This window comes from Melopsittacus undulatus, chromosome 5 (assembly GCF_012275295.1).
Source record: "Melopsittacus undulatus isolate bMelUnd1 chromosome 5, bMelUnd1.mat.Z, whole genome shotgun sequence".
Lineage (NCBI taxonomy): Eukaryota > Metazoa > Chordata > Aves > Psittaciformes > Psittaculidae > Melopsittacus > Melopsittacus undulatus.
The window spans coordinates 27,251,554-27,262,453 of record NC_047531.1 but is presented as its reverse complement, the minus strand read 5'-3'; the positions used below and the strand labels follow the sequence as shown (position 1 = coordinate 27,262,453).

At 42.1% G+C, this 10,900-nt stretch overlaps 1 protein-coding gene across 1 annotated transcript in view; it reads left to right on the top strand.

Moving 5' to 3' along the window:
• Positions 1-2,522: 2,522 nt before the first annotated feature.
• ABCD2 (ATP binding cassette subfamily D member 2) overlaps positions 2,523-10,900 on the top strand; it is a 47,283-nt gene continuing 38,905 nt past the window's right edge. The window contains exons 1-3 of the mRNA XM_034063184.1: positions 2,523-3,458; positions 4,826-5,006; positions 9,173-9,294. Of these exons, the coding sequence (XP_033919075.1) occupies positions 2,523-3,458; positions 4,826-5,006; positions 9,173-9,294 (1,239 nt within the window). The remainder of the gene's footprint in view (positions 3,459-4,825; positions 5,007-9,172; positions 9,295-10,900) is intronic.

Below are 10,900 nucleotides of genomic sequence, written 5' to 3'. Positions count from 1 at the left end.
CTTGGCATTGAAAGAAAATATCTGGTTCTCTTAAAGAGAATAAACCCAAAAATATTCTGGTTCTAATACCAACAGCCCCCAAACCCCACAGCCTCAGTTACTCAAACTTCTCTGATTGCACTTATCTCACAAAGTTTTTAAAATGAAGTCAGTAGACATCGTGGAGACAACAGAGCACTAAATGCTGCAAGAGTATTACTGCAACTTTGGTAATTATTTTTTTCCAGTAATGCTGAGAAATTTTATTATGACTAAGTGTAGTAAAATTGCTACCTTCACCACTAAAAATATAAAAACCTACCACCTCGTGTTCCATAAAGAGGAGTTTGTGCATGGATTACAGCCCTGGACTGTGGCAGAACAAAACCCTCAAGAACAGAAGAAAGGGTGAAAACAACAGTTTAGGCTTTTCTCCATGCTTTCAAAGGAAGAAAATATGTTGCTTTTATTGACTGAAACAATGCACAGACAGATTTAGTTTGCTTAAATGTTCCCACAGATCTGTCTGTGGAGTGTATGTCTGTGCTTACTGCCAAGTCACCAAAAGTTTCAGTCCTCCGTATCTTGTGAAGTGAAAGGTCAGCAGATATGCAGAACCGAAAGAGGCCTGTGAACTTTCCCCTTGGTAATAAAATGCTACAGTAATGGAATATTGAAAATAACTGTGGTTTGGCAAAATCTAAGAGCATGCTGTGATACACACAAGCCAGACTGGGAAGTATCCAATTGGAGATCATGACTAACAAACCCTCGGCAAAGCAATTTCTTAGCCAGTGTATCTTGTCAGTGCCTTTGTGTGCTGAAAAACCCTTCTGTTTTATTGACAAAATAATATGCCTTTAATCCAGGCCTGGAAAACAAAGTGAATGTTAGCTGTACTGCTAACATCCAGATTTTGACAATATTTTCCTAGCTTTAGAGTTGTGCATTGAAAAAAAAAAACAAAACCCAAACTAGAAGGACCTCTATCCAGATCTCTAGCCTGCCCTCTGCCCTCATTGGCAAAGTCTAATAAGCTCCAAGATTATCCCACATCTTCTCTATGCAACTGCTGAGCCCACTGTAGACACAATTTGTGCAGCCTCCTTGGAAGAAGTGAGAATTAGACCTTACTTGGTCACGTCTTGTGGATCTCGGCTCACTGAGCTTTTTGGAAGGCACCTGGATATTTTGCTGGGTGCTGCCTGATTTTTAAAGGCAAAGCTCTCCCAAATCAAAGATACTATTTCTTCATTCTGAAGCTTATGCAGCTATCTAAACATCTGTCCAAAGAGAGACGTTTTGTAACAGTAATGCAACTTAATCCTGCAAATGCCAAGTTGCAGTGAGGCATGTGGCCTCATTCTCTGTGTCTAGGAGAAGGCTGGACTCCTCAGCACCCCTGGAAATGTCTATTAGCATTTTCTTCAAACCTGCTTTTACACACACATCCTAAACTAAGGCTCTATGATGGGCCAGCTGATGCAGTAACCTAACTACTTCATTTTCAAAGTGTGAAAGAATCCAAGGTATTTATAAGTACTCTGATCTTCCCCCTGCAATTTCAAATACAGTACCTTTCCCACACCAATGAAGAAATAATAAATTAGGAAAAGAGAAAATCAAAGCAGCAAGACAACTGCCTTTACAGTTAATTCCTTTGTGCAAATTTAGCCTGGTTTTGCCGCAGGGGCCGTGCGACTCGGTCGAGCTTGTTTTTGTCTAATAATGCTTCAGGAGCACAATACCGGCTTCCTTTTGACGAGAGGACAGGAAATAAATTACGCGTGTTTGACAGCGTTACCCCGGGGGCACCGTGCTGTGGCGCCCTGCCGCAGCCGCCCCGTCAAGTCCGCCCCCCGGCGCTGGCCCAGGCTGCCCTCTCCCCGGGGTACCCCACTGAGCACCACCGGCGGCCACATTACCGACCCCCGCCCCGGCTCGGGCGGGTGACGGGGCTGCTGCGAGGCCTGAGCTCACCCCGAGCTCACCCCGTCCTCACCCCGTCCTCGCCGTTCCCCGTCCCCCCCCCGCGCCGCTGGCGGGGCCGGAGGCGGTGCCTGCTCCGCAGGGCAGGCGGAAGGAAAGGGCCGGCGGCAGCCGGAGGCGAGCAGGGGAGCTACCGGGACGAGCTCCGGGCGATCAACGGTGCAGCTGGGCCGCGCTACTGGTACCCGCTGTGAACCCGGGCCCGACTGCCAGGGAAACCGTGCCGCTGCGGCCGGGGCCAGGCCCCGATCGAGTGGCGGGGGTAGGGGCGCGGGGACCCGGGCCACTACCGGAGCCGCCCCGCGCGGCGCAGCCAATGGTGGTCGGCGGGGCGGGCTGCGCGGCGCCGGGCTGCGTTGTGCAACGCGCCGCGCTTTGAAGGCTTCCATCGCCCCTGGGAGGCAGGGCTTATTCGGCATCTGTCACGGCAGGGCGGGTGGCGGGTAGCCGGGGACGCCGGCAGCCAGATGAAGACCCGGCGGGGCCGACATTCCCGCTGGCCGTGAGCCGCTCCCGGTAGTACCGGCGCTGAGCGGTGTCTGCGGCGGGGCACGATGACCCACATGCTGCATGCGGCGGCCCGGCGGGTGCAATGGGACAGGACCAGCGCTGCGAAGAGGGCTGCGTGCCTGGTGGCTGCAGCGTATGGGCTCAGGGTCCTCTACCCCATCATCCGCAGGCGCATGAAGCGGGCGGGCTGCGAGGGCGGCCCACAGGCTGCCGGCCGGGCTGAAAAGGGCCGGGAGGCCCCGCACCGCGCCGGCAGCCGGCAGAAATCCTCCCCGACAGTGGACGCAGAATTCTTCCAGCAGCTGCTGGAACTTCGCAAACTGTTCTTCCCAAAGCTGGTGAGCTCCGAGCTGGGCTTGCTCTGCCTCCACTCAGTCGCTCTGGTTTCCAGGACCTTCCTCTCCATCTATGTGGCCGCCCTCGATGGGAAGATTGTGAAGAGCATCGTGGAAAAAAAGCCCAGGAGCTTTGTCTTCAAGTTAATCAAATGGCTGATGATTGCAATCCCGGCCACGTTTGTGAACAGCACCATACGGTATCTGGAGTGCAAGCTGGCCCTTGCCTTCCGCACACGCCTAGTGGATCACGCCTATGAGACCTACTTTGCCAACCAGACTTACTACAGAGTGATCAGCATGGATGGGCGGTTGGCCAACCCTGACCAGTCCCTCACCGAGGACATCATGATGTTCTCACAATCCGTGGCACATCTCTACTCCAACCTCACCAAGCCCATTCTGGATGTCGTGCTCACCTCCTACACCCTCATCCGAACAGCACGATCCCGGGGGGCTAACCCCATTGGGCCCACAGTCCTGGCTGGGCTTGTTGTCTATGCTACAGCCCGTGTGCTCAAAGCCTGCTCACCCAAGTTTGGTAAGCTGGTGGCTGAGGAGGCTCACAAGAAGGGCTATCTGCGCTTCATGCATTCACGCATCATTGCCAACGTGGAAGAGATTGCCTTTTACCGAGGGCACAAGGTAAGAAGGAGAGAACTAGGAGGATACTGGGGTAAGTCCTGCAGTGCTGGACCTGACCTGTGCTTCCCCTGCTGCCTTCCCCGAGCATTTTGGGCCCCTATGACATTTAAACCTGTTTACAGCAAGCACTTCCCATTTCTGAGGAAAATGCTGTCTCACAGGCAGTATCTGGGGGGAGCAGATCATAGTTCCCTTGCTTGACAGTGTTCCTGTTTTGCAGCTGTATCTTTTTGTTTTCTGGAGAGCTAATCTCAGTTGTTTTTCCCCACCCAGTTCATTCTGCTTAACTTTTCCAGGCTTTGTTGTTTTAGTTTTTTTCACCCATGTTTATGAACTACCAGATTTAATGCTGCAGAAATAGCAACCAGGGCACACCAGAAAGTCTGGGGGAAAACTCGGTGATAGTACAGGGAGCCCTACAACCTTTGACACTCTTCTACATAGCTAAGCAAAGATGCAGTCATCAGAGTCTTAAAATAGCTTAAGTACAGTACTCTAGCAGTCACAGTTACATAAACTAATAGCTTGTTTTAAAGCTGCCTTATTAAGGAAGTCTTCATATTTTTATTAAAAGTTAATTTTGGCTGTAACACCTTTCAAACATGATTTAGAAAACCAGGTTGTTTCATGTAAGGTGAAAATGGAAGTTGGAAAGCAGCCTGAAAAATTACTCTTTCAGTCAAAGCAGTGGTTATATAATGTAAATGGTTTATTCTGGTAGAAGCAGTTGTTCTCAAAAGCTGCCTATAGTCAGGTTTAAGTGCAGCTAAATTAAACATTTTTTTTTCCAATTCCTACATATACTGGCTTGAACTGAATGCAGTATATCATAGTAGCTTGCATCTGTCTTTGACTTGTTAAACCTCTTGGAATAGTTCTCTCTTCCTCCAGACTGCTTACAAAAACAAGCAGTGTTGCATTTGAGGAATTGGCTCTGCAACTTTAAGTCACTGGAGATAATTGATCCCCAAATGCTTTCCAGTACGAGGAGTTTAATTTGCTGTGAAACTCTAAAGCTGCAGATTTCTTAAAAGGATGTGGAATCAATCCTATTTTGGTTGTTAGAATCAGCTGTTGTGACTGCCTTGTATGTAATTCTTGTGTATATGTCAGAGGTCTTAAAAGACCTGAAAACTTGCCAATGTTCTATCAAGGGACGATGGCATAAATAAGAAGTAGATCCACTGACTTCCATAAAGGTGTTGCACTTTTGCTGTGAGACTGCAGCATTGTGAAAATAGCAGATGTGGCTCAGAAAGTCTCAGCTCTGGGTACCCAGTTACTTCCTGCAGTGTGTGAATGTGTCTTGTATGACATGTGCATCTTACTTGCATTTTATCAATTGCTCTGTTTTGTTTTAACTGTAGGTAGAAATGAAACAACTGCAAAAAAGCTACAAAGCTTTGGCTGATCAAATGAATCTCATTTTGTCCAAACGTTTATGGTACGTCATGTTAGAACAGTTCCTGATGAAGTATGTTTGGAGTAGCTGTGGTATGATTATGGTCGCTGTGCCCATCATCACCGCAACAGGATTTGCAGATGGCGGTAACCCATTTTTCACTTAATTTCTAAATGTTTCGTTAGATTTACATCCACAAAAGACTTTATTTCTTCTGACTGCTATTCATATTTATTTATTTTTCACAGACTTTGTTACAGTGTCCATATCTTGTGTGTAACTTTCAAGCACAGCAAGTCAGCTGAGGGAGGAACCACACAAAAGATACAGTTTTGAACATAAACCTGTGAGATTGTGATGATTGCTAGTTCTTTTCATTAGCCACTGCTGGGATACAAAATCAACAGGCTGATTTTTGTAGCATCTCCTGCTACCTCATAAAATGATACTGTTAACTTCCCTGTACTGCTTATCTCCTCCTTCCATAAACCATAGTGTAATTATAAATAATTATTCTCTTAAGTGTTGAGCTGTTAGGATCTGCTGTTTTTCCCTGACTTACTGGGAGAAGAGAAAGAGATATTCAGAGTCCAGGCTTGGATGGTATGATCTTTGACATCGCAACTTTCCAGGAAGTGAAACGAGGTTCAAGTAGTGTAGTTTTTGCAGATGCTATATATAAAAATGAGAGGGAGAGAGCAGAATTAAAGGTAATTAAGAAGATGTAGTGAAAGTAAGTGGGGAAGTTTGCCTCAACAGGGATCCTTATGCCCAATTACAACCATACAATAAGTTACAAATTCCATACAATTCTTTAGGCATGGATCCTACAATGTGTGTAGAAGGATCATTTCTAAGTTGGATATATTTAATTAGGAAAAAGTGAATTCTTTTCCATGCGGATCTTATTAGTTATATTCCAAACCAGGGTTGACCTACTGGACAAGCTTGATTTGATCTGTAGTATGACACCCTGCAGCCGCCATGTGGTTTAGCTTACCTACTGTTGAGTTGATACATGGGTGGTGGTCAGTTGTCTGAGCCACTGCCCAGCACATGGATCAGGAGAGTACTGTATCAGAACCCTGGCTGGCTTTCTGGTAACAGCTTAAAAGTAGTAGGTCCTATTCCAAACAGAAGAGCTTGTACAAAGCCATTTCACCTCACCGTGAAGGTTATCAGCACAACAGAAAAAGTGATAAAGAGGCTTTCTGCTAAGACAGGAATGAGTACAGTCAAGAAAAAGGTCGTTTAACCACAGCTGTAAATATCTTCTTGGTATTACAGCATGAATAAAAAAAAAAGATGTGTATTCGTGCTAAGCCAAATAACATTCCTGTTACTCATGAGTATTCTTTCGAGAAATACTTTTCAAATGTGGGAGAAAAGCAAGGCACAGCAATGGCTCATGTTGCAAAGCAGAAGAATGTTTGCCACCAGAAACCTAAACTGTAAAGCAGGGGTATTATTATAGAGTCCTGAGGCATGGTTCACAAACATAATACTGAAAAATCAACGTTGTGAAGACCAGTTCAAAGAACCAAGCATACCTGAACTTACTGTTGGCCTGAATAGGAAAATAGTGCTTTGTGCCTCAGCAGGTCAGATGCAAGTATGTTCATATCTGAAGGAAGAGGTGGTGGATTTATTTAAGATAAATCACCAGAATCAGGAATATGCAAAAAACTGGTACCATTGGAGATAAAAGGTGTAAAGCAATACATTTCGTACATTTCTTCAGAGGAAAAAAAAAAAGAATAATCCTGCAATAAAAAGAAATGACAGTGATATTTCTGACTGAAATTTGCTAATTCTATTACATATTTCAGGGAAGAAATTAACTAGCAAGTCCAAGATTCACATTTGATAACATTTCCCATTCTTGTTTTATTAAACCATTTTGGTGTTCCAAACATGTCTCTCATCAGTTTGTGGAAAGCAACTATTTTTGGAAGCAAGACTTTGATTTCTCTAGGCATGGTTGAACGCTTATCTTTGTTTATAAAACAAGTATGACTATCAATTACATAAATGAAGATGAAAAGGGAAATATTAGATTCTGTATGAGATGGAGACATTCTGTCTGCCCTGTTAGAATGCACCACTTCTTCAAACACAGGAGTCCAGCCATATGAAATATGTTTTGGACAAGTTAAAGAAAAGTAATCTTGGTGGAGTAGGCATATGATATAAGAACTTGTGTTTTGGAACAGTGAAAGCCTCATAAATTCTATGTAATTTTAATTTTTCAAATACCTCTAAAATGACTGAGGAAGTAGTTTGTAGAGTTTGCTAAACTCATGCCAGATGAGCTAGCCTGGGTGCTGGAAGCAGCCCTCAGTAAATTCTGCCTTTACATACAGGAGGAATGCTGCTTTAGTGTACTTAAACCATACCTGATTCCTAAAGGATTTAACTGTGGTGGTTCATCAAAAGATGAAACCATTGAAAGATCAGCAAAACCTGCTTCTCTGAGAATAAATAAATTTCAATTTGGATTTTACTAATGAATTACCTGAATTCTCTCTATTCCCTAACTTTATTCTTCTTGGATTGGATTTTTTTTTTAATAAGTGAGAACTACACGAGCAAGAACTTTGTAATCTCTTTGCAAAAGGGTTTCTGTCTTTTCTTGTTTTGTTTTTTAACTCATGCCTCTCACTGTGCCTTGGGTGGCTAGATTGCATACAACCAGTTGACCCTGTACTGATATAGAGTCAGTTCATTAAAATGGTTGTGAAAAAAACCCATATGAGGCCAGAAAGAGTAACATGATGTAAGAATTATTTTTTTTTATAAAAAAGCTTCTCCTAAATTATCCATAGTATAGTTCAGCAATTCAGATGTAATTATGTAGGGCTACCTTTATGGGTGTATAACTGAAAACAGTAAAGCGTTTAGAGTTAAATAATAAAGACAGATACGTCTGGCTTTGGTACTGGATGTAGATTTCTAGACAACAGGTTTGTAGAATCTAATCTTGTCAGGGAGTTGAGACAGTCACTCACCAAATAAAAAATACTGTTTGCTCTACTCTTGCATTACTTGATCTAACCCATGAAATTTACAACTACTTTACACCTGCAGGGAACTCCTCGTGGATTTTCTTAACCAGCAGCACTGTGCAAACATCACAGGGGATATTAATATATAATAATACAGGAGCTGCAACACTGAATCCGCCTATTATCTTGCCTAGCTTGGTGTCTAGCAGCAACTTAGTGTAAAAATATCCTCAAAAACTTTAAAAAGCTTTACAAACTTAAGGGAAAATAAATAAATAAATAAATGAATATATCCAGGCCCTGTTCTGCCACAGACTTGAGCAACACATAAAGATACCTCTGAAGTCATGTGATGCAGAAGACCCTTGGGACCTTTCATTCTAAATATTGCATGTGAAAAATCTGTAAGAGTTGTTTACTACACATTGTTTTCTTCTTTTTTGTAGGTGCAACTATTAACATTTAAACAACATTCAGTCTTAATATATTCAGCCACTTATTTCTAAATCTTGATTAGTTCAAGAAGCAAACCTTGCAAGTTGGCTATGTTGTATAAATCTGTAGGTCACACAGTAGCAAGAGTACTTATATATATTAAATGGAAATGTATTTCTTTCACACATCTCTTCTATAATTTCTGTGCTTTTTTACTTCTCTGATGCTGCTGACATGTTCTTATGGGACAGCTCCTTTCTTTAAAACAAGAGTTTTCTTGCTAATAGGATACAATGTCATAAACAAACCATCATAACTGTGCTAGGGTCAGATGAGATGACAAGCTGTGTTGTGGGAGGGAGGCATCCCACTTAAACCATGCCTTTGGTAATAAAAGAGCTTATTGCTTGTTATAAAAATATAATCATTTTGCCAAATTTCCATCAGTATGAGTGTTTCCTTTTAGATAAAGTCAGTAAATAAGTAAGGCTGAAAATGAATAATGGTGAAAACAGTCAAAATAATATTAAAAATCTTCTTTAGATCATTGCTTAGTTTTCACTTTTTTCTCATTTTGAAAAATTCAGGTTGAATAATTATATATTAAAAAGAAAATTACTTAGGTAGACAAATATAAAAGGATTAGATGTTTTGCATAAGAAGATGAATTGCACATCCTCCCACTTATTCTTTGTAACTAAGCTATCTATGCTAGTTACATTCACCAGTTCTTTTTGCAAGGTTGGCTTTGTAGAGATAACCATTTCTTAACTGAAAAGCTGCTCTATGCTGGCTCACATTCAAATCATAATTTAATTTGTAGAGATAATTTTAAAATTAGTATTTTAACAGAAAACTTTTTTTGCTTTCAGAATTGGAAGATGGCCAGAAACAGGCAATGGTTAGTGAAAGAACAGAAACTTTTACTACATCCCGAAACTTGCTGGTCTCTGCAGCAGATGCTATTGAAAGAATTATGTCTTCATACAAAGAGGTACTGTACAAGTGTCAGACATGAAAGAAAAGAGAAAAAAAAACTAAAAAAGAATTTACATTTAATATAGAATATAGAATAACCTAATAGAATTTGCTGTTTTTAAAGGCAAATTCCATTGCAATTAAATCCATGGAGATCTTTGAACTGATAGTTTGATCTTTAGAGCTAAGTTGACAAAAAGTCTAAAGTGCACAATTGCCAGCATGATGCAACATGTAAGTATCATTTTAATACCTGTGTTCAGATGCCATCAGAGAGCAATAGAAGTTCCTGGAATGTGAATGATAAAGGTTCAAATTCCTCCTCTGTTTGGAACACAGATCTGAATTCAGACTGTCTGCCTACAGTGTTTGGGTAATCTTCTGTTGGAAGTGTCACAGAATCGCAGAATGGTTTGGGTTGGAAGAGGCCTTTAAATATCACCTAGTTCTAAACCTCTCTGCAATGAGCAGGGGTATCTTCCACTAGGTGAGGTTACTCAGCCCGGTCCAACCTGACCTTGAATTTTACCAGGAATGGGGCACCTACCACCTCTCTGGGCAACCTGTTCCAGTTGTGTTTTGTATGAAACAAAAAGAGAGCTGAATATTTATTTCTGGCCATCTAAACTATGAGGCCTCTTCAGTGTCCTGCGAACCTGTTAAACTGTAAGTAATTTTGGAAAGTAGAGAAATTTCAGCAAAAAAATAAAATCCACCTTGGGGCAACAAATATTCTGTAAGTACAAGAGGTTAATCTGGAGTATCAGAGATGTTGTTTGAGGTCCTTACCCAAATGGCAGTAACGCTGGGGTTTCATCTGTTATCTCTCCTGGGGGTTTCTCTCAGTGCTGGCTGTTAAGCAAAAGAAAAGTGAGGCAGTGCTGTTATTCTCCTCAACATTTCCTTCTGAATCTTGTTTACGCATTTGTTATTTGGTTTATGCTTGTCCCTTTGGTGGTGACTCCTTTTCCCAGTGCAGTGCAAGGAGGCACACATTAGCTTAGGCAGCTAATCAAAAACTATGGATTCTGTTACTTGGAGTCCAGCCATGATAGCTACAACTTTGTAAATTGGAGGAGGAGGGGTAATTTGGCACCTTCAGATGTGGACTCTCACAAAGCCAGAGTCATTTTTTTTTCAAGGAGTTCTAATGGATTGTGATTTAGACCTATGCTTCTTCCCTTGCTTGGCCTCTGCTCTCAAGATACTGCCAGATAACCTATTATACAGTGATGTAATTTCTGTTTTATTTTCAACATTGAAGTAATTTATATAATGTACATGAGGACTTGCAAACACTGTGGTTTTATTTTTTGAAACAAAAATACCTACAAAGAAGTAGAAACAACTGAACAAATTCACTTTGTGAGATGTAGAATCACATAGTGAGATTCTAATCCAGACAGCATGAGATCAAAGACCAGTTCTGTGAATTTCCATCTTCATTTTACATATATACTTCTCTTCAAGGGACACTGTGGTACTTTTATCACACTGTCATTCATATCTCTTGATTCAGGCAGTTTCCAAAGGTCAGTGTACTTCAATCGACTTCAAATGGCAGTGAATTTCCAGTTCTTGCTCACTGGATCCATCAAAGCAGCCTTCTTCCAGTCAGTGTA